Source organism: Hippocampus comes, unplaced genomic scaffold (genome assembly GCF_001891065.2).
Source record: "Hippocampus comes isolate QL1 unplaced genomic scaffold, H_comes_QL1_v1.1 scaffold214, whole genome shotgun sequence".
NCBI lineage: Eukaryota > Metazoa > Chordata > Actinopteri > Syngnathiformes > Syngnathidae > Hippocampus > Hippocampus comes.
Window position 1 is genome coordinate 259,016 of NW_017804875.1, and position 27,962 is coordinate 286,977.

The following is a 27,962-nucleotide window of genomic DNA, read 5'->3' on the forward strand; positions in this document are numbered from 1 at the left end:
GAGTGGGGTGGGGGTGATGTTTGATGAAGCTCCGTTGGCGGTTCCGGAGAAGCCACGTTTGGATCGCGTTTTGGGCTCGCCACGTCGGGGAACTTGTACCGGGACCGAACCGGAGCGACCATGGAGAGCTTAAGCGTCCCTTCGGACCTCGCCTGTGTCACCTCTTGACCGACTTCGCCGCGCATGATTAAGATGCGGCCGACAGGAGGGGAGCTGGATGATGAACTTTGATTGACTTGACACTTTTCTGCACACCAAAAAAAAAAAAAAAAAAACAAGAGGAGGATTCCGTTTTTTTTTGTTTTTTTTTTGACATCCAAAAATTAGCTGGAAGTTGTACAGTTGTACTCAAACATGTCGGCTCGCCTGTCTCGGCCCCAACTGGCTCTGTTCTTTATCTTGCTTTGCCCGGTCAACATCATCGGATTGTGGTGGTAAGTCAAATCAATATACTGTATGTCAAGTGACGAATATTTTATGGCCGCAACGCAACTTTTGAGTTTTGCGCGCACATGCGTGGCGCAGTTTTGTGGCGCTACGCGCAACTAGACAGAGTTGCGCTCGATCTATCTATCTATCTATCTATCTATCTAGCTATCTATCTATCTATCTAGCTATCATAAACTCTATCATAAACACATTTATTTGGAGAGTACATTTTAAGCTGAATAATGATAAAAATTGAACTTACTCTGTTTTTTTAAACGACATTTTGAATTTCATGAGAGTTTTTTGTCAACTTAAACCATCTTTTGTCTTGGGACATTTGTCATGATTTTTGTGGGACTGAAAAAAATAATTGTCTATGGTTTAATGTTAAAGTTTGTCATGTTTGAATTTCCAGAATGTAGCTGGAATTTGTTGCTCAGACATTTTTTAGCAGCACTGAAATGTTTGATATGTGATTTGTGTGTGTGTGTGTGTGTGTGTGTGTGTGTGTGTGTGTGTGTGTGTGTGTGCGTGATTTATTTAATTTTAGAAAACTGGAATTTACATAACGACTTTGGCTCAGAATTAATCGTTTTTATGATTTTTTTTAAACTTACATTTATTGAATTTATTTCAAGACATTTTTATTTTCATGTCTTGGGACGCATCATTTTCATCAGACAAACGTGTTTTTTTAAAAAAAGTATTAATTGGCGGGATGACTGGAATTTTTCAAGATTTATTTGGACAAACCAGTTTTGTTTTTTTTTTAATTATTGGGTAAGTAGGAACCTGGAATTTGTTTTGCATTTTGGGTGTAAGTTTTATCCATGATTCTTAGAAATTGATATTTCTGTCTGTCTATCTGTCTGTCTTCTGCTGATTTAAAGTTGGGAAAAGGCTTTGTTTATGGAGAACTTGAGCATTTGGAGAATAGGAAATAAGAAAGAAAGAAAGTGGGCGGTGATAGCTGTCGTCTCATTGCCTGCAGTTGTGTGTGTGTGTGTGTGTGCGTGTGTGTGTGTGTGTGTGTGTGTGTGTGTGTGTGTGTGTGTGTGTGTGTGTGTGTGTGTGTGTGTGTGTGTTTGGGGTCAGAGTTAGGAATGTCAGGTGGCCCTTCAGGGCGCAGTGGATATGTCATCATAAAACAATCCGCAGGCTCAGCTCAGCAAGGTGTGTGACAGACAGACAGACAGACAGACAGACAGCATACTTTCTGTCCATCTGCCTTTGTCTTTGCTTCCCTTCGGAATACGTCGTTTGTCTTCATTTGCGGCTTGCACACACATACACACACGCACTCAAAAGACGGGTGCGCAATCTTTTGGGATTCGTTTGCAGCCAATCCTCCCACTTGACCATCTCGGTCAAGGTCAGCGTGGGCGGTGGCGTCCAAGAGGGTGCGAATGCACTGCGCCCGCCCGCCTCTTTGTATGGCCTGGCACTTGTGTTGGGTCCTGTCACAAGTGAAAGCCAACTCGCACTCCTTAGGATGACTTTTCTCAACAGCGTATTGGAAAGCGATGAGAACGCGTTGTAATCAACTCGCCGGGAAGTCACAACAATGTCGACGAGAGCGTTGCCAGCCCTAATGGAATCTGTTGTGTGTGCTGTTGAGGCACATTGAGCAAAAACTGGGGAGTGGGCACATTTGCCTTGATTGTGTGTGCTGGGCATGCCGTCTTTGCTTTTGTCTGACGATCATCAAAACCAAATTTGCTGGTGTTGTGCTTTCTCATGTTGAAGTAATTTACGTGAGGGTATATGTGACGTCATAGCAAAGCGACGGTTCTCATGGTGTAATGTGCAATATTCCGCCAGAGGGGGCGACAGAACCTATTGCGGCTTTAACTTGAATCTCTCTCTGTATGTTGTGAACTAGATTGGGTTGAGCAAATTCATGTTACCTGCTGGATCCAAAGTCTGGTTGCAGACGAGTAGAACGCGTTGGTGCCCAATTGTTTGTTTGGCTTGAGAAGTTACGATTGATATTGATGTACGCTTATGTTTTATTATTAATTGTTGTCATTTAATGGTTGAGCATCATATTATTTCATTCTAAATTACATTCTGTTGTTTAAAAAAATGCTTCGACATGTTTTTATGTTGATAGCTTCAGATTGGCTGAAGAAAAGGAAAGCAGGAAGTGATTCAGTTGCCGAGAAAATGTGTTTTCGATCGTACTGCGGTGCAAATGTTTGGGAGTAAAGCTGCGTTCAAACGGAGTCCATCTCTCCTTTTGCCGTTTCTTATTGTAGCGCCATCTATTTATAAGCAACGAACCCCTCAATTGGAAATTGAAATTTGCTCGCCCATCCGTGGACTTTTCCTTTGACTGCTAGCAATGTTTCGAAAACAAAGCTTGTGTTGTATTTAAATAGCGAATACGATGCGTGTTGTTCTTTTTGTTGTGCGGTTAGTGTCAATAAACATTTTAAAGCGCAGAGGGCAGAATAACATTCGACACACGCCGAACTGTGCTGATCATTTTTAATGATCATGAGGGGCCAAAATGGCAATAACAAAGAAGCATCAATGAATTCCCCAGCCCGAATCCCTGCAGTCTTACGTAACAGCTGCACATACTTTATTGTCATGCAAATACAAAGTAACAGCAGTCAAACTTACATTCGGTGTGTACCGCTTTTGGCGATATGTTCCCTTCATTGTTTTTTTTTTTTTTTTTTTTTTTTTTTTTTTTTAATCATCGTCATTATATTCATCATCACTGATAGATACCCTTGTGAAAGAGTCTATATACACACACACACCGACACACAAAATAAACACCTGAGGGCAAAGGAGTGAGTGAGATCAGTTCATGCCAAGATGCTTTGTATCTTCTCGTTCCATTTTTGTTTTTCTCATTGTGCAGTTTTGGTTGACTCTGTTGAGTGTCATTTCTCCACATTCTCGGATTTGGCTTCGGAGCACGGCGACTACATGTTGAGTGAGCGTTGGTTTGTGTTGTCGATGTTCCCGACTGTGCAACGTGAGTCGCCATGGCACCAAGACAGAACGTCAATGTACCTGAAGTTTTTCTGGAATGCTTCGCGCTGCTTACTTGTCATGAAGCTGAGATGAATTCCTTTCCAAACTAGCAATAGCCAAAGGAGGTTTGTTGGTAGTTTTGTGTTCGAGTGAACATGCAGGATGGCATATATTCATCGTAAACAAGAGAAACCAATTGCGAGTTGTTAGAATCCTATAAGCAACAGTGTAGCGACACGTGAGAGAAAATATCACATATTCTTTATCCTCATCGAAAACAACTCGCGTTAATGCAACTTACTGAGTGTTTAAAAAAGTTTAAAAAGAGAAAAGCAACACTCAAAGAAGTTGACGCATCTCAGTGGCGGAATTTGCGAGCGGGTCCAAACGGGCTAATGACGCGGCCCTTGGGGACCGCGTGGTGCCCACGGGCACTATGTTGGTGACCCCTGGATTAAAGCAATCAGCAGCGATACCATCTATTTCCTTTTCATCCCCACTGACATATATTGTCATCTTCTTTCACTCGTCCGCAGCAGACTGCGGCGCAGCGAGGGCGAAAGCACACCTGTGCATCTCCCCCGGGACAATGATGTGCTCTGTTTGAAAAGCGCCGGGCGACCTATCGTACACTTCTTGCGGCGCTTTTTCTCGCTCGCTCCTCTCTCAAGTCTCTCTTTGTCTCGCCTGCCTCGTAGGGAAATGCCTGTGACGTAAATACTCTGAGCAGAGGGAGAGACTGGAAGAGGGATGAAAATGCTGCGAGATAGCTCGCCGTCCTTTCAGAGCCTCTCGCTGATTACGGCGCTCTAATCATTTGGCTCGAGAGCAGACGGCACAGCTCGCATGCAGGAGGAATGCCTTTGCTCTCTCCTGCCACTCGTGACCGCTGCATGGGCCTAAACAGGGCCAACTTTTCAAGTTCTCAGAGCTTTTACAAGACTTATTTAAGGTCTTTCAACAGACTTTTAGAATAATACAAACATTTAAAAAGATATAGTGAGAGAGAGCAAGAGCAACAGGTGCTTTGTATGATGCCTTGGTTTACAGAAAACAAATCCCATTTTTTTTCCCCCCCAAACAAAATGATCTTATCATAATAAGCAGGCTCAAAGTAAACACGATCAAATGAACCAAGAACCGTCACTTATTGTAATCATAAAAAGCAGGATGACAGAGGATTGAACAGTGAATAATCTTTAGCATATAAATTGTCTGATCTTGAAACAGGCCTACTTCTTATTTTCACTCTTCTTCTTTCAAATTTACACAGTGTAAAACAAAGGTGTGTCACCACATAGTGGCCGAAAGTGGAATTACCCTAGAAATAAAGACAGAATAAAACCGAGTTGAAAAACTGAAAAAATTGATTGTGGTTTAATGTCGACTGTTTTTCACCATTTCTTTATTTTGGGGACTCGGCTAAAATGGTGCCTAGTGAGGAACTTTGGCTAACGCATGAGTACCCGTCCTGTAAAATGACTTGAATGCCTTTGTTTGCAAGGTGCAGTTAGCTCGCTAGCTCTTGGAAAAAAAAAAAAAAAAATCTTCCTTTCTGATAGTCTGCTGGTGTGGCCATTTTAGAGCGCCTCATTGTCTGGCAAGGGTGCAGAAATAAGATAAAGGCGGAAATGGCGAGGGGAGGCGACGAGTGTGCCCGCATGGTGTCGAGAAGGCAAAAGAGCGAGGCAAAATCAGACTGCAAAATGTCCAACGTGAGAGCTAGCGTGTGGACCGGCTGACGCGGCTCCTTTCTGCGCGAGTGCCTTGTTGTTGCAGTGTGGAAAAACCTCGTGACGAGGCTTTCAGCAGATATATTTCTGCAGCTCAAACATGTGTCATATAAATATTCCAGGTCAAACTACTGGTATTTAATTGACAGTTGACAATTGAGAGGGGTGTGGTTTGAGTGTATGCAGTGGACACGCCCACAAACTTGAAGAGCAGAAACAATGGTTTCGTTACTATTATTATTATGATTTTTTTTTTATATCAATTATAAAGCCTCATTTGCCATTTTTTTGGGGGGCAAGGTGGTTTGCAACTCTCTTCCCTGTGGTGTCAAATTTAGAATGCCCGTTTTTTAATTTCATTTTTACAGCGACTTTTAAGTGTGTGTGTGTGAATGCGTGCGTGTGCATCCCACTTTGGCACACAGCCTGCATGGAGTGTGCCGTCGGCCCGCAGGTGGTCACACAAACTTGGACGTGAGACGTCTCCGCTGTCTGTATTGATGTGTGTGTCAGTCTAAATACACCACCAGTCAGTAAATCCCGTGTCATCTCACACGCACGCGCTCACACACACACACACACACACACACACACACACACACACACACACGCGTGCGCACGCGTGCACATGCACACGCACGCTTTGCATTCACAAGCGACGTGAGTGTAGCAGATCTTATCTTGTCCACTGCTCGTCTTGAAAGCCTGATATCTAATCAGAGGGCGAGAGATGGCAACAGATAAAGATTAAATGACGGCTGATGTGGGTTCGGCATCAGGTGTTAACGTGAACTGTGACGCGTGTGTGTCTGTGCTTGTTCGGCGGGCCCGCCTGCCATTTTTTTTTTTTTATCGGCTTTCAAATGTCCTCGTTGCCAGAAAATGAGCCAAGAATGTTGAAATTTCGAGAGAAGGGCCAACGTGGTTGTCTTGACATTTTGGCTTTGCAAAAGCAAATCAGACGTGTCAACGCAGGCAAATTGGACTTTGGTGCTCGCCTGTTGGTGTTTCTGGCTTTGATGCCTTGCAGAAGCTACGAGACCCAAGAGTCTCTAATTGGGTGGATGAGGAAATGGGATCTGGTTTTGCTTCTTTTTTTAACAAACGAATCACCGTTGACAGAACACAGTGGGCCCATCACAAATCTTTATTTATTTTTTTTTCACTCATGGAACACTTTGCCAGTAAAACCATTCCATGAGGCCGCAGACGGAAAATGACTCGAAAGGGCTTAAGTCTGATATGAGGTCCAAGTTTTGATCAAATGATTCATTTGAAGGCAGGCGTGAAATATTTACAGTGCTGTCTATAAAGTATAAAAAAAAAAAAGGAAAAAAATCGTCTCTGCTCACACTTGACCACACGTAGTTGAGCAACACATGTAGACAGACAATACTAATGTAACCGCGGATGTGATTGCCGCATTGACGTTGGAATGTTGACATTTACTGGCTCAGAAACTTGACAGTGTTTGATTTACTTTTTGGTGCTGTTTATTGCTGCTCTTTATATTGTTTGCTTTGCAAAAAAACGATCAAAAAGCAGCGGGATCAAGCAAATGATATGCGATGAATTTGCTAACCTCCACAGGGAACCATGTAGCTCACACAAGGATCTTGGCAAGGTAACTCCTCCGTGTCATGATCCCGATGTGTGAGAATTGAGCTCTAAAAATACTCTTCAAAAGTTCCCATCATGCTCGATGTCTTTGTTGAACGTTGCCGTCACTTTGATTGCACGCGAAGCTCCGCCGCCGTCTCGCGAGCCGCTCGTTGCCTTCGCTCGGCTTTCTGCCCGACTGTCAAGACTTGACGCCTGCCGTGACCGCCGTCTTCATCGGCAGCATACTTGAAGGATTAGGCGGGGAAGGCGTTTAATCGCGATTTTTGAAGTTCATGACTTTGCACTCGCGGCATTTATACGAGTGGAGCAAACCTCTTCGCTGTGAGCAGGCAGCCGCAAATCGTAAAAGATATCAAAGGACATTCCCCAAATGTTCCACGAGAGCCGTTTTTGAACTCCCACTGTCGAGGCCTGACTTGTGTGGGTTTCATTCTCTCTTTCTTTCTCGTTTTATTTCCCCCAACGGCGTTCTGGATGTCACACGGAGACAGATTTTACTCGTGAGCCCTTAATTTCGGCTCCTGTAAATTCCTCGCGGTTGTTTCATTGTCTGCGTAGGAGGATTGTCATAAATGACAGTCGGAGGAACACTGGCACTTTGTATCGTCGGGATCCGAGTGGCGGCCAACGAGTGAATGCAGGCTTTTAACTGTGTAACTCTGTGTGTGCGCGTGTGCGTTGGCTTGCACCTGCGTAGATAGTTGCAAATATTCTGCTGGTTTATACAAGATTTTGTCCGCAAGCTGCGTGTGTGCTACTTGTGAGTCAGCTCTTCATCGTTGCAATTTTGTGATTTTCGAGTTGATGGTGTTTCAGTAAGGACTGCTAGAAAGCAAAAAAATGACATCAGGAAAGGCTCGCTTGAACAGCTGAACTTTATTTGGGCTCTTTCAATGGCAGCAGCCGTGTGCGTTTGAGATGAGTTTAAAAATGTAAGCAGTCGATTCTGAGCGCAGCCACATCCGCGTTCTACGAGGGTGTGCGCACTTGTGCACTCACCTCATTTTTATGCACCCTCTTGAAAAGAAGGGTTATGGTCTTGAATTGATATGTAGAGATCGCAGGTCAAATTAATGGCGGAAAGAAAGTTTCGATATATATATATATATATATATTTTTTTTTTTTAATTAATGAACTACAAAGTCTTAAAGATGACAACAATATCATAATAATAATTTTGATTATTTTATTTATTTATTTAATGTTGAAATGAGTCTCACCTTGCTTTGACGTGGAGTACCCGTCTCCAAACAAGGGCAAGAATGCTTGGCTCACACTCATGGCATGAGCTGACTGATGCACCCCCATTTTTGGTTATATCTCCCTCGAGCAATGAACTCCTTCACCCTTCTTCGCTCCATTTTTTTTTTCAGATTTGCTCTTCTGTCTTGTTTGCCCGTCACAAAAAAAAAAAAAATCAAACTGGCTCTTTGGGGGATTACCAGGATAGTTGGAAAGAATTTGCAAGTCAAGTGCTCAATTGAAGGTGTGATCCCAATACGCAGCGTCAAGTTTTGATTGTGGTGGGGAACTACTTCCATGTTTTTCATCCCATCCACACAAATCCAATTTCAACATTTTACCAAAAAGCACACCATTCAGGCTTGTATTTTTTTTTTCCACGATCCCCCTTTTTTTTTTTTTTTTTTTAAATTCCAAAAATGGCCGTTCATGCCCAGTGAGGCATTCGAAGCATTCATGCGGTTACCATTCAAAATTCGATCATCAGCTCATTGGAAGCCATCATGTGAACCATTCACATTCCAAAATTTCCCCCCAATTTTTTTTTTTTACGCATTCACCTCCAGTTTCCACAAATGTCAATGTCAAAATTTCATTCAATAGAATTCCGCATCCGTCCGGATTTTTTTTTCCCATTGCATTGCCACGCAATTTCTGCAGAAATTCTAACATCCGCTATTCACCTGAGTCTTCCGCTATTGTCCAGGATTCTGTTTCGCGACCTCACACACCTTTTCTTCTCTTTTTTTTTTTTCCTCAACAAAGGCCCTAACACAAAATTTCTTAACCCGCGCCACCGTTCCACTGCACTTCCAATACTTTGACTGCTCCTTGCTTCCAATTGTAAAACTGGCTTTGTGAGCTGCCATCTGAGCTCACTTCGTGACGTGCACGCGTAAGCAGACACACACACACACACACACACACAGGCACATGATGATGACAGTGTGTAGGTAATAAGTGGTTGTTGAGTGGCAGTTTGTGTTGCTAAGTACTGTTCTAGCACCTGCTAATTTACACAGGCACTCACGTACGTTTATAAAGTGTATCCGTTTGTATGACACATACAATGCGGAGAGATCGTTTGGCAAATCGATAGATCGTGTAGGTTTGTCTTGCTGCAGACTTGAGGTTCTCGACAGATGTGCGCGTCTCGCTCTCGGTCCTCCCGGCGAGATTGTTTGTTCTACCTTTTCTGCAAACAAACTCAAGGGGCTGAAGAATGATTTCAGGTGTCGGCGATGCGCGGAGACAAGGCGCAAGTGTGTGAAAATCCGCTTTTGGCTGACGTTTGGTTTACCACGCCCCATGCTTGCTGATATGGAGCCCATCTGTTGGGATGCAGGGAAAAGTCGAGGTGGAGGTTGACTGAGAGGGGAGGGGGTGGGTGATGATTGATGGTGCAGGCAACCAATCCGGAGGGCAGTTTGCCTTTTGACCGCAGTCAGCCGGGATGGGCTCTCCAAACACGCGTCGCTCAAATCATTTGTCCCAAAAGAGTCTCCCCAAGGGTTTCACAAGTCTGCAGTTGAGAGACGGATGACATGCCCAGCTCTAACCCCGGGATTTTTCATTGGAGTTATTTTTTTAATTGGATTTGAAAGTTGGTTTTCAAATTCTGTTAGTTTTTTTATTGATTGATTGATTAATTAGAGTTGTTTTGTGAATTGCTACTCATGATTATTTTTTCGAATGTGTTACTTTTTTTTTTTTAAATATATCAGTAAGTATTCCCCAAAAACAGTTTAGGGCACAGTAATACAAAAATATATGTATATATTTTTTTAAGATTTTATACATGTAGTTTTAGTTTTGGTTCTTGTTTACAAAAAAAACACTCCTTTTTATTTAATTTCATTTTCAAAAATGTGTTTTGCAATGTTACCAGTAGCTGCAATGAATGCCGACGGCGTTAGCATCTGTCACATGATACGATGCGTGTGAATAAATTCAATCCACTTTCAGGAAAAACAGCCCATTGGGTGCATTTGATGACACGTAGATCGCCGGCCGGTGAACCTCAGGTCTTGTCCTGGTCAGGCAATGTCCCCTTTATCGCTCATTTTGGCTGAAACATCACCCGCCACCCACGACCGGCTGTCGCCCAATCACGTGACAATGCCGAAAGTGGCCTTTGAGTGTGCACAAAAGTCACCTCGTGGACTTCCTTCCAAATATCGTTTGATCCTCTGCAGGGCCGTGGGCAGTCCGCTGCTGATGGATCCGAACAGCATCTGCAGGAAGGCAAAGCGCCTGGTGGGGAAGCAGGCCGAGCTGTGTCAGACTCAGCCGGAGATCGTCAGCGAGGTGGCCAAAGGGGCCAGGCTGGGCATCAGGGAGTGCCAGTACCAATTCAAGTACCGCCGGTGGAACTGCACCAGCCACAATAAGTACTTTGGCAAAATTCTACAGCAAGGTGAGTCATCATTCATGCAATTTGTCCATTTCTTTCACTGGGAAAACAAAACTTCAACATTTTGGATTGTGATTGTTTTTTTTTTAATGGCAAAAGATCAGTTTTAGTCTTTATTTTTTTTTCCTGACTAAAGCCCCTCTTGACAATCGCACCATGTTTTTGTGGTTCCTTAGAAAAAATTATACAGGTCAGTATTGTATTAAAAAAAAAAAAAACAATGTCGGAAAATGGATGCTTGGATGTTAATAATGCCAAGTGCAGGTTTCCACTCAGAGGTTGCGAGGGTTTGTAACCTCTGACCTCACCAGACATCGGCGTGCCAACTGCAGGTCAGATGCCTGTCTAATGTCGCTCGCCAAGACAAGAGCAGCTTTTGTCTCAGAGAGCAGACCAAGTCACAAGCGACTGCTTCTCCTCTTCATCAGACTGGGCATGCTTGAAATGATCAGCTAATATCTGCTCTTATAGCATCCATCAGCATCTTGCTGCAGCCCTTTGATGTCGGCGATACGGTCGCTGTCGAGACCGCCGACATTTGTTGCTTTTCCTCTCCTGTGATTACGTTCATATTGAGGTCATTGAGTGGCACCGCGCGGCCTTTATTTGCGCGCTAAATCAACGGGCGCAAGGAATGTTCATTACCGACACAAGAGTTGAGTCCATTGCGGTCTCATCTACTTCAAAGTTGGCAGCAATTAAGCGTTTTTAGATCAAGTAATATTCCATCATTTGAGTTTTGAGTCTTGGCTGTGATCATACGGGAGATAATTTTTTTTTTTTTTTTTTTTTATAAATGAATAAGACAGAAAGAGAGGGCAGGAATGTACTGGCAGAAGACAGATGGGCGATTAATCACACATTCCTACCTGTCTATAAGAAAGGCCAAATTGCGCCTTTGTTTTGCAGCACTCAGTGACCTGCATCTACTTGTAAGGACTGTTGTACACATTCAAACAAGTCTTCCTCCTTGCAGAATGTTCTACTAATAGAAACAAGGCACGCTCGTCAACACATGATAAAACCGTTTACAAACGCGGCATCAAACAGTTTGTCAACGCCTCCGAACATTTCAATGAGATTGCCCCGTGCGATAAGACCTCAAGAGTGATTTTGCGCTTGCCAAATAGCGAGCTTGTGTTCTGTTCTGCTTTCATTAAAATTGCAGCAAAAGCTTGCCAATAGCTCGCAGCACCCCCTTTGGAGTGGGAGGGCTGATGACATTTCACCCCGCCCGGGTAATAGCGTACATTCAGGGTTTGGGGTCTATACTGGATAGTCTGCAGGGGAAAAAATGGTATCGTTCTATTGAGATATCGATTTGTGTTGCGGTCTTCATTTGAAACACTTTTCCAGGCCTTGACTGCAGCCGCTTTCAGTTCTTGCTTTTTTGCAGGGGGATTTTTCCCTTCAGTGTCAGGAGTCGGCATGCATGCTCGATTGGGTTAGGTTGACTCTTGTTTTGTCGACTTCAGAATTCATTGAGTGACATCATGAATAAAGACTAGTGAACTCGTTCCAGAAGCAGCCATGCAAGCCCGCGCCAAGGCATGACCTCCACCATTCTTTTGGATGCTCAGCAGATCACTTTGGTAGAGTTTCATCTCGGTGTCAACAATCCATAAAACTGAGTTCCAAAACTTGTGTGGCCCATCTCTGTACATCTTTTCAAATTCCAATCTGGCCTTACGATTTATCTTTTTGCTGACGAGCGCTTTGCATCTTGTGGCGTGGCCTGAGTGTCTTCTCCGGAGGTCTTTTTGGAGCAGCGGATTGTGATTCACCCCTGCCCCCGTGGAGGTTGGCAGTGATGTCACTGACTGTTGCCTTCGGGTGCTTCTTCACAGCTCTCACGTTGTTTCTGTCATCAACTGCTGATGATATCCTTGGCCGACTCGTTCGCTGTCTGTTGCTTGGTATACCAGGAGCGTCGTTCTTTTTCGGGGCGTTCCAAATTGTTGCATTGTTTGCTTTTCTGCCATAGGCAGCTCTCCGGTGTTCATGTTTGCTTAACAGCAAGTGTAGTTTTCACAGGTGAAACCCAGAGCAACGACAACTACAAAAAAAGCACCGTCTAATGTTTAAAGATTCATTTTGAAAGGCAACATCCGAGCAAGTTGAAACACTCATCAGTCACGTGTCACCACGTTAAAAAAATACTTAAGCGTTGAATGTGGATTCATAAGTTCAGAGTCTAACAAATAGAAATTTGGTTTAACGTAAAAATATATTGACCAGCAATAAGGTTATGAGGTTTCTCAATATGGGAAGCTTGAATCATGTTTTCAAATATCTAATAAGTTGTTTGTTGTATAATCATTTCGGTTTAAACGTGTTTGGTGTGATAGCCCAAGAAAAAGAAACAAAAATGATATACCTGTAATGTGTATTTCAATTATTTTATTTCTTTCTTACGTAAGTGAGCGAATCACATCCGAAATCAGAGGGCAAGAAAAAAAAGAAAAAAAAAGAGGGCCGGAAGTGAGCGGTGGAAGGATCGAGAAAGAGACGACAGCTACACGTGGAAGAACGTTTTATCGGAGCGTACATGAAATGTAGACTTTTAATAATTGTTAGCCAAAGTGTTCGACAGGGACTCTTTTAGAAACGTTAACGGTGATACGAATCGGTCAGTTTGAATGTACTCCTCAACAGAAAACTTCCACTGGCGGAATTAGCCGCTAACAGAAGCTAACAAGGACGCATGGACGTTGCTACGCCGCTAGCGACAAGCTAACGCCACAAGTAAGGCCTGCGCGGAGGTCGGAAGACAGGAAAAAGAAAAGAAAAAAAAGAGGGCCGGAAGTGAGCGGTGGAAGGATCAAGAAAGAGACGACACGGGACACGTGGAAGAACGTTTTGTCGGAGCGTACATGAAAAGTGGACTTTTAATAATTATTAGCCAAAGTGTTCGACAGGGACTGTTTTAGAAACGTTAACGGCGATACGAATCGGTCAGTTTGAATGGGCTCCTCAACAGAAAACTTCCACTGGCGGAATTAGCCGCTAACAGAAGCTAACAAGGACGCATGGACGTTGCTACGCCGCTAGCGACAAGCTAACGCCACAAGTAAGGCCTGCGCGGAGGTCGGAAGTTGCCGAGGACTACCAGGACGCGTTGTGGACCGGGAGGCCGACATCGAATGCTGGACGTGGACTCTCATCGCTTGCTTTTCTTCATTCTCCCCGTTTGGACCGTAGGGGTGAACCTACTTCACACGCGTTCCAATACTTTTGCTCACTTGAAAAGTGGGAGGCTTCAAACATCGGGAGACCAAGTCTTAACTGTTATCCCACCGTAAAAAAAAATCGCACTCAACTTGTTTATTGACGTTTTCCTTCTGTTCCACTTTCGCGCTTTGGTTCTTCCACTTGAGTTTGGGTCGCTGCTAGAATAACTGTCGTTTCGCCGCACTGAAGTCCAAAAAACTCTAACGCTCCGTTTACTCTTTCTCTGCCCAGTCGTTGTGTTTTTCGTGACTATTATTGAGCCTTTTAGCAATATGTGTGTGTGTGTGTGTGTTTGAACAAATTCTACCGTGCAAACATTTGGCACGATGCACGTACTGTTTTGCTTTAGCACTAATTCGTGCGCTGTTTGGAGGCTTACACAGAGATGAATGATTGAAACATCACTCTAATCTCCCTCTGCAAAAATATCCGCGGGCTATCTTATAAACCTCGGGTAGCGTTCGACATTTTGACCACGTGCCAACAAGCTGTGTGTGTGTGTGTGTGTGTGTGTGTGTGTGTGTGTGTGTGTGTGTGTGTGTGTGAGTGAGCGTGCAGTTGTGTGGGTAAGGCGTGTATTTGCAAGAACAACAGTTTTAATTGATTTCACAACATTGATGCCACTCAATGTGGTCTCCTCTCGACATAAAACCTTTAGAAACCTTTTACGGCTTTTTATGTTTCTTCTTGAAAGAAATATTCCTATTAACTGCCATCAAAGCCACCCTCTTCCTGGTCTGACAAAACCTTTTCACACCATGGCTGGTTTAAAATAAAATTATACAGCAATTAAAAAAAAAAAGGTCATATTGTTGCTGTCGGGTCGATGCTCAAATGGATGGCTTTCCAGGAAATGAAAAACGCCCTCTTGCTTAACTTACCAAACACGGCATCGTTCGCTATTTAAAATGCAAAAAGAAAAATTGGCGATTTTATTACGTTGCCATTGATTGAAATACTTCACAAAAGCAAACCATCTTCGCTAACTCTTTTTCAGAGGACTTGGTGGTGCAGGAAATTAAACAGTGAGCTGACTATACTGTTTCTTTGCCATGAATGAATCTGTATGCGATTCACCTTCGTTGCTGACCAGTTCCGTCTGTACCAAAGCATTACAGTGATCTATTTTTCACAAAAACAGGCTAACGAAACATCTTGACTTTCATTGTCGAGGCAACGTCATGCTGCACGGCTCGCGCAGGCTGAGGAAGAGGCAGTTTTGCAACACTTGTGATATTGTCCAAAGATTCTAAACTATCTTGAATCTGATTAGCAGATTGGATTTATTATTACTAGATACTGAACAAAAAGTGGTCAAGGTTTATGATGATATAAACCAAAATGCACAGAAAATGTAAAATTCATACAGAAGCGGAACATACTGATCTGTGATTGTGAAATCATGTCTCTCTCTCTCACCCCCCCCCCCCCCCCCACACACACACACACACACTCGTTTGACTGACATCATCCAACACAACAGAATGAGCAAATATGATTCAGGCGATATATCATGTTTGAAAAACATCTGCAGCGAGAGATCAATGCCTTTCCCATGTTGATATCATTTGAATTTGGCATGACGGAGATGCGCGCGGTGGGTATCGACGTGAGCATATCCAGTCGCGATGGGAAAAGTTTCATTTGTCATCGGTTACTTTCATCAGAAAAATATTAGGCGCAGCTGTTTCGGGGAAATAAATCAAACGGGGTTGGAAAAGCAAAAATCATCGTGAGCGTATGACGAATCAATATACCTGAGGCTAAACTGAGCCGCCGCAATTTCCACACGCGATGATCTCTAAACCCAATCCAAGAAAAGTAGGCATGTCTTGGAAACAATCGAAACGGATTGTCCTCTCTCTTGTGTTGGATGACGGGTGTCTGCCACCCACTGCGTGTCACCGAATAATTCGCCAAAGCTAAAAAAAAAAAAAAATACAGTTAACACATTGGTATTATGTCAGCCGCCGTAATTCTTGTTTTGACATCCCAGACCTCCCGGTACCGTTGCCCAAAAGTCAGAGGATTGAAAGAATATGCGCTAATTCCTGCAGAAGGGCCCTGTGGAATTAGAAGCAGACGTGGACAGGCCCAGACACCCGCTGTGGCAGAGAATTTGTTTGGAATTCATGTCTCCAAGGAAAATATGAAACAAGGCGCTTTGTATCTTCCAATTTTTTCGATGGCTTCCACCGAGCGCAACAAGCTCCGACAGCCAAACGTTTCATTGTTACTCGTGGGATCGTTTCCTACTGCTTGCGGATAAATGACACAGAATAACCGTTAATGTTTGACTAAGATTAGGAAAGGTGGCAAAAGTACTATATTTGTGTTTAAAAAAAAAAAAAAGTAAGAGTAAGGGATGTTCGACACCACTTTTTTATCAGTCCGATACCAGTAAGAGTATTGACTACCGATACAGAGAACCGATACCGCTCAGACCTTTTGATCTATAAATTTTCATTTAACACAAGGACTAAAAATTGTGAACAAAGAGCTTTGTGTCTGACGCAGACGAAGATTCGCCAATGTGTCATGAGTATCCAAACCTTTAAAATAAAGCCGGTAGCAGTCCGGTACCGATATCTGGTATTGGTACTCGCCCATAAAAAAAGATGTGGTTCAACTCCATGACGAAAGACCAAGTGTGCAAAAAATGCAAACTGAAATGCATGTACAGTACTTCAGAACAAAATTCAAACTAAAATCTGCCAGTCTGTGATATTTTTTGTTTTGCTAACTTGGCAAAACAAAGCAAAATCTTTTCTGGACACAAATAAACAGAAAACGTCAGACTCAACAACCAGCAATGTGGATAGCGTCTTCGTGTTGACACGCTCGCTTTAGAGTGCCTCATTGTCACCGTGTGAAAAAAGCCCCACAATGACTCGGGGATGTTTTTCCGTCACCGAATTATGAAGCTTCATGTAAAATTTTTTAATCATTCCGTGGGGTTGTTAACAACACTGTTAAATTTAGAAGCCTTTTTTCCCCTTGTCTTGTAACCAAGAAGGGAAAAAAAAGCTGGTTATAGCTTTGCCGCAAGCTAAATTCTGACAGGATAATTAGGACTCAACAGCAAGACAAAACAACATCACAAAAAAAAAAAAGTTGGAGGGGAACAAAATACAACAAGCCTATTTTGACAAAGTGTAGAAAATACATATTTATTTTCAAATGTTGGCAGAAAAAGTAATTTGCTTCATTTCAGTCGGTAGCCTTAATTTTTTTCTACATCTATGTTTTATATATACAGCCTGTGTATATTTTCCGTATTTATTGATAGAGGGTAAATTGACTGCTGAGCAAGTGCAACCATTGACATCTCATTGTTTCATGAAGCTTCATGAGTTGAAGTTTAAAAGCCACAAGTTTGTTTGCATTATCATTGCCATCTGACTTGTGTTTTACGTCACAAAATACATGCCAAGAAGATCTTGAACAAAATAATCCCCCGTTAAATGGCAATGGCAAAAACTTTGATACCCCTGTTTACTTTCACTCAGTCGCGCGTTGATATCTCACGCACGCACGCACGCTTCTTTTCGCAGACGTTGTGATGCTCTTTTCAACGTGACATCATTGCGCTCTCCGCCACACACCGACCGCATCATCCCTTCAGTATGTGAGCAGATGGCAGCGTTACAAGCCCAACTGAAACGATGCTTCGCTAATGTATACACCGAGGCACTCGCCGCACGCGGCGACGGTATCGCGACGGTATCGCGCCGCCTTGCGCGGCGCACAGCTGGAATTGATATCGTAAAGGTTTTGGTGTGCGCCGGTCTCGTCGCGCGCCACCCATCGCATACGGGCGTGCGCGTGTTGCCGTTCCTAATGAATCCCATTCTCCGAATCGTGAGATATGGAGTTGGCAGGGGAGACGGTGGTGACTGCACGCTCGCCCGCTTCCAGCTTTTAAGACATAAAAGTCACTTAATTTGGCTGCGGTCTCTCTCTCTCGCGCGCGCAGATACACACACGCACCGCTATTCTTAAAATATCAGTCCATAAACTATCCTTACTTTTCTTGAACATTGTCATATTGTATAAGAAAAAAAAAGTGAATTAAAATTTATTTAAATTTTTTTTTTTTTTTTTTTTGCAAATTCATGCCTTAAGTGGAGCAACAGTGTTGTTACCTCAAAGGAATATTAAAAAAAAAAGATTTACTTTTACAGTTGGCTGTGCTACCCACTATCAAGGATAAATGCAGATAAAAAGTTTAGACATCTCTGTTCAAAAGACAGATTTTTTTTTTGTTTATAAACAGGCCAGTTTAAAAAAAAAGGAGTACAAAAAACATTCCTTGCACAAAATGTCCACATCCTCTTGTAACTTGCTATGTTCACAATTGACCAATCACATTCAAAATGACCTTTCTTTTTCCATCTTGCACTTGAACAAATACCCTATATATTTAAAAAAAAAACTGAAATGAATACTAAAACTAATAACAAACTAAACAAAAGCATTTTTGAAAAAAATTAAAACTAATAAAAATTAAACGAGCCCGCTCGAAAAAAACTATCTGGGTGGATGCTAAAACAAATTCAAAACTACAATCCGAAGCTAATATAACCCTGCAGTCGGCAAACACCTGCCACATCCCAGTTCTAAGAGGGTGTGCACACTCGTGCAACCTCGTTAGTTCAGTGTTTTGTTTTTGCTTTCCCTCTGATCCAAACATGACGGTATTCCTAATGGAATAATGAGATAAAATCCCCTTGACAAAGACAACGTGAGACGGGCTGAATATACTATGAGTTTTATGACACCAAATTATTTCCTTTTGAAAAAAATTGGGCTCGAAAATGACAAGTGCATCATGCAAAAGATCACTGTGGCAGTGGATTTGGCCAGCTGTCTAATCGCGTCCTTAATCTGAAAGAGAGCAGGCCGGTTCGCCGGACTACATGCTATTTTCGCCTCCTCTTAGGGAAACCAAGACGAAAGGGCCCATGTCAGAACTCGGGCCAGTTCTTCCATCACTTATCTGAACAACTCAAGGGGAATGATAACAAGATGACTGGATGAAGGTTTGATGTGCGGCACAATGTCGGGTGAGCAAGTGTTGACATGATCAAGGAGGAATCTGAGTAACTGGAGGAATGATGTTCCTTTGGCACTGTGGCGTTTCTGAGACAAGAAGGGAAGCGCACGGATTTTTGGGGGGGCATATCGGCTAATTCAGCAAATCGAAAAAAAATGATTTTTTTTTTTTGCCTTGTGTACAGAAACCAAGGAGTCTTGAAGACAAGCAGGCACGTGCACACATAAGCCCCAAGTGGTGCTCAAGCACCTGCCCTTTTGCCCTGGATGAAAACGTTCCCTTTGTCCTCTTTTTTTGGGGGGGGGGGGGTGCACTCGTGCAACAATGTTATCGTAAGTTTTTACTCTTTTTTTTCCCCCAATTGAGTTTTACACATTAGAAGTTAACTAAACAGCTTTCAGAGATTTATTTGCGTGTTATTTTCATATACAACAACAACAAAAAAAAAAACTACCATTTCAAAAGGGGTGTGTAGACTTTTTATTCCGACTATAACTTCTTGTCATGCAATTTCTTGATTACTCTTTTCATGAGTGTTGATTGTGTTGACGGAAACAAGCACACAAATTGCTTAAATTGGCGATGGGTGCCTTTTTTTTTTCGGCTTGAGCACCTGCCCCCCCCGCAAAATGTGTGCGCACGTGCCTGAAGACAAGCGACCTTTACACCTCGTCGTGCATAGATATTGCCTTGTCCTTCTCAGCACATACTATGGGTCCATTTTCAAAGCCGTCGCACCCCCGGGCGGGCCCAGACTCCTGTGAGGAAACGTTGGGCAAAACCAGAATATTCCACCAATGCGGAATGGAACTTTAAATTGAAATCACATTCGGCCAGTTGTCGGATTCTTTCCTAGCTCTTCCATGTCAAGAGAAATGAGTCGAGATAACAGCGTGTTGATGATGGCAAGGGGGCCCGAGGACAGACGGCAATTTGCAGTTGTGGACGGACTTGCCTTTAGCCGAGACCGTCGAGCTCTGAACCAGAAATAAACCAGCAGCTGTGGTCTGCACACTGTATGTGTGTGTGTGTGTGCGTGTGTGTGTGTGGAGTCCTCTCAGCACTGCAAATCCAAATGATGTTGGAGAATGTAGTAATGATTGTGTGGAAGGGTCTTTGATCCACGTGCCTGTGCTATGTGTGCAGTACATTGATTGAACGGATGGAGGAACAGGTGCTCGGGAGAATGGATGCTTGGATCTTTTGTCTTTTTTCATGAAGGACCGCAGAAAATAAAATCACAGTCAAGCACTGCTACAATCTCCATCAGAAGAAACATTGGATGCCACAACTTCCCTCGGGCTCGCATTGCCCACGTTGCAGTTTGCAAGTTTACCCCGTTTGGTCTGGTGACGTTCACAATGCGAGCCCGAGAGCACTTGGATGTTAATTTTATTCGACAGCAGAGGGCAGTACAGGACAAAATGGCAGTGCCCTAAAAAAAAAAAAAACAATCCCCAAAGTTGGGATCATTTTACACTTCAAAATAAAGCGCAAAGTCACTGACGGTGACCCCAAGTGGACAACAATAGCACCTGCACCCCGGTGACCGTGTGCAAGTGGAACCTCACAGGAGGCTCGTCTCCGTTTCAGATATCCGGGAGACGGCGTTTGTGTACGCCATCACGGCAGCCGGCGTGAGCCACGCGGTGACCCAGGCCTGCAGTATGGGGGACCTGCTGCAGTGCGGCTGCGAGGCCACCAGGAACAGAGCCCCGCCCAAACCTCTCTCGTCGTCCTCCGTTGACGGGGCCAAGTGGGAGTGGGGCGGTTGCGGAGACGACGTGGAGTTTGGTTATGAGAAGTCCAAACAGTTCATGGATGCCAAGAGGAGACGAGGCAAAAGCGACATCAGGACACTCGTTGACCTGCACAACAACGAAGCTGGCCGACTGGTAAGAAAAAAAAAAATGCTTACACACACACATACATGTGCGAATGGTGTCCAATGCGAGGCCTGTCTGTCACAAACTTTCTGCCTTTAAAAAAAAAAAAACAAAGTATTTCTAATACAGTGGTGCCTTGAGACACAAGTTTCATTTGTTCCTTGACAATGCTTGTGACTCAAAAAACACTTGTGTCTCAAATCATCTTTCGCCATAGAATGAATGGAAATGCCATTCATCTGTTTCAGCTCCCCCCAAAAAACAGCATTTTTACATTTATTTTAGGAAGCATTCAAGAATAACATAACTAAATAGCGAAAGGATTGAGTCTATTATTTTGTTTATTTACACAATCATAATGGCCATCAATTATTCCGAGATTTTCTCTATTCATGTCCAAGAGTGTAATAGTTGTTCTTCGCAGAGGATAAAGAACATATGCCTGTGAGTATCGTTACATTACCTGTTTTGCGTCACAGTTTGTGCTGCAAATCGGCAGACAGATGCTACTTTTTAGCCTGTCTATGGTGTTTCCCATTATGTGTTAGCATATAAGCTGACGGTCGACCACTCATAAAATGTGTGCACACTGTGCAACAATTAACATAAATCAGGTCCCACTTCTTAAAAGGCCCAATTTTTGATACAGTTCTCGCCTATTTGGATCACATTCCAGAACACAGGTGTACCACCTGGAGTGTTCTGATCCGCCTCATTTAAATGCTCGTGCTGCCGCGCAGGTCCGACGTTTCAAGAGATTCACTCCCAAGGCATCGCTTGCCCTGTGGAATGTTCCATCATTCCGCCAACATTCAAAGGAGAAGGAACACATCCCCCCCGGCCATGTTTGTGTAGCACCGTAAACCGATATTCGAACAAGAATCGGGTTTCTCAAACACAAAAAACAAGAGCGTGCCACACATTTTATTTTCGAGCCTCCCAGGCAGGTCGCCTCCGACGCCGCAGAGTTTCTGTTTGTCGCCCGCACGAACACCGCTTGAATTATGGAGTCATAATGCGTCTTAAAGACCAGGTTTGAAGTAGCAAGCTTTTTAGATCGGTTCGCGATGTTGATTTAAAGCGCGGCTTTTATCATCCCCAAACTGACATCGGCCTTTTTAGTCGGTGGCGCACCTTTGGGTACATGCACTTTGTCGCAACGATACAAGCAAAGGACGTAATTACAGTTGACTGCAGCCGGGGTCACAGACAGGTAGCGGGTTTTGGGATGTTTTCCAATTGTAGCATTAGCGAAGAAACCATTTTGAACGTAAGCGGGGGTGCGCGCGTGCGCGCACACACTCAAACGCCCAGAGGTTGTGAAATGAGTGCGCTGCGATGCGTGTAAACGTCTGTTTGTGTGCAGTCATGCATGTGCGCATAGGCGTTTCGAAACTATGCGCGTGTGTTTGTGTGTGTGTGTGTGTGTGTGTGTGTGTGTGTGTGTGTGTGTGTGTGTGTGTGTGTGTGTGTGTGTGATGGGTTAATTATGTGCAGTATAAGTGAATGATCTGTTGTCAAGGCTTGTTAGATGTAGGAAGGCCAGAGGCAAAATGAAGGGCAAGGGGGGGGTTGGAGAGTTGAATTCCTTCTGAAAAGCATCTGCTTTTATGTTGCCTAGCTAGTTAGCTACCTGTGTTTACAAGTGTGATTAAGTAGTTTTGCGTTGTTTCAAAAACGATACCTATAGTTCTCGAACTTTTCAGGTCCAGGGAGAGAGAGATTTTTCCAAGGACCCCCCCGCCCTCCATAGATGCTAATTAAACAAAAAATTAGCCATTACCTGTATATGGTTGGCACGCTATGTTGTTTGACTCTGTGTGAATTTGAATGAAAACAGGAAGTAATTCAGCTCAGTCTAAGATTATTGAATGTCAGAACCTCTTGGATCCTGAATTTTACACCTACAGAAATGCATCTCTGGGCATCAGTAATGATGTATATTGTGAGATGTTAAGTTTCTTGGTTTGGAGAAAGCACGATTTGTTTACTTAAGGCACTCGATAAATTTGGACATGAAATGCTTTGTGGCAGTGCCCACTCACACGTGCGGACTGTTTTCAACTGTGTGAAATGACCGTAGCCACAGTCCAAAAAGTCAGGAAAACTGGAACAGCGAAAAACAAAAATGTATCTCCACAACTCAGCTCGACATATGTTTGACTGATATTTTTTGTCTCTTTTTTTTTTTCCACTCCCCAAACTTCACCCCCCCCCCCCCCAAAAAAACAAAAAGCAGTGAAGCTCTACATGCGGACAGAGTGCAAGTGCCACGGACTGTCCAGCTCGTGCACGTTACGCACTTGCTGGAAAAAGATGCCCCATTTCCGCGAGGTGGGCGACCGCCTCCTGGAGCGATTCAACGGTGCTTCCAAAGTGATGGGCGGCAACGACGGCAAGACGCTGATCCCCGTCGGTCAGAACATCAAGCCGCCGGACAGGCAGGATCTGATCTACTCGGACGAATCGCCCGACTTCTGTCTGGCGAACCGTAAAACGGGTTCGCTGGGCACGCGGGGGCGCATGTGCAACAGCACCGCCATGGACATCAGCGGCTGCGATCTGCTCTGCTGCCAGCGCGGCTACCGCCAGGAAACGGTGGTGTTTGAGGAGAACTGTCTGTGTCGCTTCCACTGGTGCTGTGTGGTCCAGTGCAAAAAGTGCTCCATCCAAAAGACCCTTAGTCTGTGTCACTGATGAACTGGAACTGATCCCCCTCATTTTTTTTTTTTTTTTTTTTTTTTTTACCGGTAATTATTTTTTTTTTTTTTTTTTTTTTTAATATATATATTGAGCTTTTTTTTTTTTTTTTGCATTGGTTTTTGGCCACTGTAAAGTAACTGACTGTGTTGTTTTCCATTTGACACCATTCCTTAAGAAATCTGCATTAATCCGGCACTGTTATTGATTCCCGTGATTTCTGATGAACGCTGACTAGAAAATCTCAATAGGCGCTTGGCAATGAAACGAGTCAATCACACAGGTGTCTTTTTTTCCCCCCCAAACTACCAAATTTCTAAATGTTTTTTGTTTTACAAAGAAACCAAATCATGTGAACTTTTGCGTTTTAAATCTAAAGTGAAATCTTCCCAAAAAAAAAAATTTAACCAGGTGTGTCAGAAAAGCTCTGGTGGCACAAAAGCTGTATTTCAAATCCAAACTATGAGTTTTCCACGACAGTAATCCGCAGGGATTCTTTCAGGATCCTCCGGAGCTCCGTCGTCACGGCCCTCTTGATAAAATGGCTCCCCTTGATGACCCTTTGAAAGAGGAGAACGTCTGATGGCGCCACGTCGGGTGAGAAGGCAACTTGCTGCAGCACGCCGACGTTCTGCTCGGTCAGGAACTGTCAGAAGCTCCGGCATGCTGTCATGGCACAACACTCAGCGGTTGCAAACTCCACAGGATCACTTTATAGACAAGCTGGTTGATCGTCTAATATGCGATGAAGGGGGAAAACTCAAAAGTTTGGGTTTGGAATATCTCTTTGGTGCTCGCAATCCTGGATTTTTTTTCTGACAGACCTGAAATCAAGCTTGATTTTTAAAGTGCTTATTTACCAACAACGCTGACGCCCGAAGGGTCTTAAATGGTTCGCATTCCATTTAATCTCCACATACTGGACGCTACAGACAGCAAGCGTAAAAAGGCACTGAATTGCGATGAAATATTTAAGACTGTCAATCAAGCCTCACATTTCCATCAAGCAGTTCAATTCATTTTCACACCGTTTGTTGGGGCAGAAAAAGCTCTAATCTGGCTGGTGTTCATCAATAAGGGGGTATGCATTTAATACATTTTGCATAGAAGAGCAATATGATGAATGGAGGCCAGCATGTAGCATGGCGGTGGGAAGTGAGTCAGGACAAGCGGAACAGAAAATGGATGCATTCAACTGAAGTGATGGATGAAAACCGAATCAAATCTGAAATTTTCTTTCAAATGTCATTCTTCTTTTTTTTGGGGGGGGGGGGCGCTGCTCAATCCAGAAAAGAGCTGCTGATATCTGTCCCCAAGTCATGTGACAGTAGGTTCATTAACTTCATAAAAGCAAAACTTTGCTTCTCTCTCCCCAAGGTCATACGTCAGCACCGTCAGTGCAGCTGTGGGCCCCCCCCCCCGACCGGCAGTGAGTTATTTATAGGGGGCGGGACATGACAAGACTACTCACTTTGAGCCCTCTCAAAAGCACTTTCAATATCGCCGCGATGGACTGAAAAGAGTTTTGCAGGTTTGCCAGTTGGTTTAAAACCCAAATCTCGACTGGTCCAACCTTGTTTGCAAAAAGAAAACATGCGATGATGATGATGTGCAGGGCTAATTCTATGATGCACTTTTGGTGGTTAGCTTTTTAAAAAGCATGTAAATAGTGTGCGTGTCTGTGAACTGAGCAGTTCTAATCAATCATATTTCAACCATCAGGTGAGAAACTTCCGCCGTGCACGCGCGCGCGTGTCGGGGAACCACGTGCTGCCACCTACAGGACACAGATGCATCATACAGCGAAAAGAATGAAAAAATAAGAATCCACATCAAGTGAAATAGTACTCACATAATATGATACAAGTTTACATTTCAGTACAGTGACCTTACATTTGTGCTCGACTGTGTCACACTCGTGTGTTATAATTGTTCTCGATTTTTCTCGCTCCATAGTTCTAATTTGATCAATCGACTAATTCCAGAAGTGTTTGGAAAATATCTCTTTTTTTTTTTTAAATGCTGCATAGTAGCTGAATGTTATTACATTTTTAATTACACAACAGGAAGCTTTTGTGTACAAATAGATTCATAGATAAAATGCTGCTGTTGCTCGTTTTCACAGACCTTGACAAAAAGAAACATTAAAAAGCAATTGAAAAAAAAGCAGGCGTGAAGTAACATATATCGATATTGTCTTGAGTTCAGTTACCTCCTGCCGCATGTATTCACCCCCCCCCTCACCGCCACCCCCTCCAAAAAAAGTTTTCACATGTATTTACTGTCTGGAAATGAAAAGACAAGTGAGCAAGAGAAAAGCCAGACTCGTATTAGTTTGCCGTCAACAAGTTGACACAAGTTGTAATTTTTCAGGAATTTGTTGCGCGGTGGCGCGCGGCATTCGGGCAGTTTTGTTTCAGGCACAAAGAGGTTAGACAATGAAATGTAGAGGTCCTCCGTTCCTCTTCCTTTTTTTTAATCAACGTTTGTCTACAGGTTAAGTGGCAACCTCCTTCTTTCTGCTTTTGCAATCAACGTCATACAATGTTGACTTTTATTTGTCCGACATGCGTGTCCGTCCATCGTGCACATCCAGCTGAGGATGTTTTTGTTTTTTTTTTCATGGCGTATCTTTTGTACACAAACAAAAATCCACGCCCTCACTCAGCATTAACAAAGGGTCACCGCAGTCAGTGGATCTGCATGTGATCAATTGTAGAAATCAATTTGCTATTTTTCTCCTTCCTCCCTCCTACACAGGATACTAGGTGGTCCATTTCTGATATTTAGCGCACATTTACTGTAAATATGCGCTCACATGAAAAACAAAGAAGACCAGAGCAAAGGCAGAAGACGTTAGATTACATAAAAATGAGAAATGAGAGGGCCAGATGAGGGGAAATGAGCAACAAGGGAGGGGGCGACGAAATGAATGGAGGGAAAAAGGCAACAACGAGGGAGAGGCGGCTGGAAAGATAACACGAGTGAACGAGACGCGAAGAGGACCCCGAAGAAGTAACCTGACACCGTCATGCTCGTCCCTTCGTGTGAACTTTTCTCCAATCGTGTAGCAATGCGACGGGGAAGATGTGCGCGGAAACAGAAGGACCTCTCGAGAGTTTGAACGTAACTCCACAGGTGGGATGTGGGCTCCCTCTAGTGGTACGCGAAAGAATCATTCATTTGTATTTCACTTGTAAATACGAGCATGTAATGTGTTTCGAGTCGACTGCAGAAAACATGCGCAAAGACCGAGAACAGTTTAAATGTGAAGCTACGGCGTGAAACTCCTTTCAGTTTTGTTTTTTGGTTGTGGTTAAAACCAAGCTCAAGCATGCACTTGAAATTTTAGGCATTAGTTGGTTTACCCCTACTAATCAAGTGCAGAGCACTGTCATTCAAGACAACCAAGCCAGCTCCAACTGCGCAGCCACAGACAGACACATACCTGTCAGCTTGTACGTTTTGCCCGAATTTTACACGTTTTTTTATCATTTCAAATCATGTACGGCGTATAACAACTTTTATACGGGGGGGAGGGGGAACAATTGTTAACCGATCTCACAAAGACCATTTTGGCTCAAATCCAGTTCGTCTTCACCTGCTGGTAGCCAACGACAATGCCGTCGTCGATCGCGACTATTGTCACGGCAAACCAGCAAAAGTAATCCTCAATCGTATATTTTTGTTCATCGCTGCGTACGGTCGGATTGATAAAGCATGATGTGCGCATGCGCGGTAAACTGTTGGAAGGGTTTTTGTTGCTTTGTAAGGGGAATCGTAATCATTTAAGGGCAGTGATTAGCCGAGGTTTACAGGGATGCAAAAGGATTTGATTTTCCCAGTTCCAACTCGTCCAGAGGATCATAAACACAACAACAAAGACCAACATGGTGAGACAACACCTGATAAAGGTACCCAGGGAGTTGTATTTTTTCGGTGGGACTGTACTTGTAAAGTTGAGAGCCACTTCAGTCGAAGGTTTGTCATTCCTATTGGTCACCAGAAGACGGCGCCCTTACGTTTCGTAAAGACCTTGTCAACACCGTCGACGACGGGCGCGGGGCGGGAGCCTCTTGCGAGTTTGCGGTCGAATTTTACAATGATTCTTACTTACTGCTGTTAGCTGACATCGGAAAGCGAACTCGGGTTTATTATTTCCCCTTGCCAATGGCGGGCCCTCTGCTGGGGTTTGATACCGAAATGTTTCTGACATGTTGATCGATATGCAGTGAATACTTTGAGGGGGAAAAGTTATCGGGGCCCTCAGAAAGTCATACGATGTTTCCTCCCCAATCTGAAACGAAGTTTAATTTCACCGCGATCCTATTTCACCGCGATCCTTTGGGTTTTGCAGGTTCTTCAGCCCCTGGCCCCGTTGGGACCAGCAGAGAGCACCCCGCTTGCATCCAGACGAGACTTGGGTCTCAACTATTCCAGCGGAGTTGCCCTGAAACAACAAAGCATCTTGAAACAATGAATAAAGTTGGCTTGCACGTTTTGGTAGTGTGCGTAATGGGTGTTTTATTTGCACTTTATTCACGATCGCCAACATGGTCGTTTTTTTCGGCTAAAAATGCCTTACTATACATGGTCGGTGTCTGGGAAGGCGTTTTTAGCCGAAAAAAACGACCATGTATAGTAAGGCGTTTTTAGC

The 27,962-nt window shown here is 43.7% G+C and overlaps 1 protein-coding gene across 1 annotated transcript; it reads left to right on the forward strand.

Moving 5' to 3' along the window:
* Positions 1-25,101, forward strand: wnt6b (wingless-type MMTV integration site family, member 6b). The gene is made up of 4 exons (XM_019880982.1): positions 1-434; positions 10,215-10,435; positions 20,313-20,614; positions 22,841-25,101. The coding sequence occupies exons 1-4, from the start codon at positions 355-357 to the stop codon at positions 23,300-23,302; spliced, it is 1,065 nt and encodes a 354-aa protein (XP_019736541.1). The 5' UTR covers positions 1-354; the 3' UTR covers positions 23,303-25,101.
* The last annotated feature ends 2,861 nt before the right edge of the window (positions 25,102-27,962 follow it).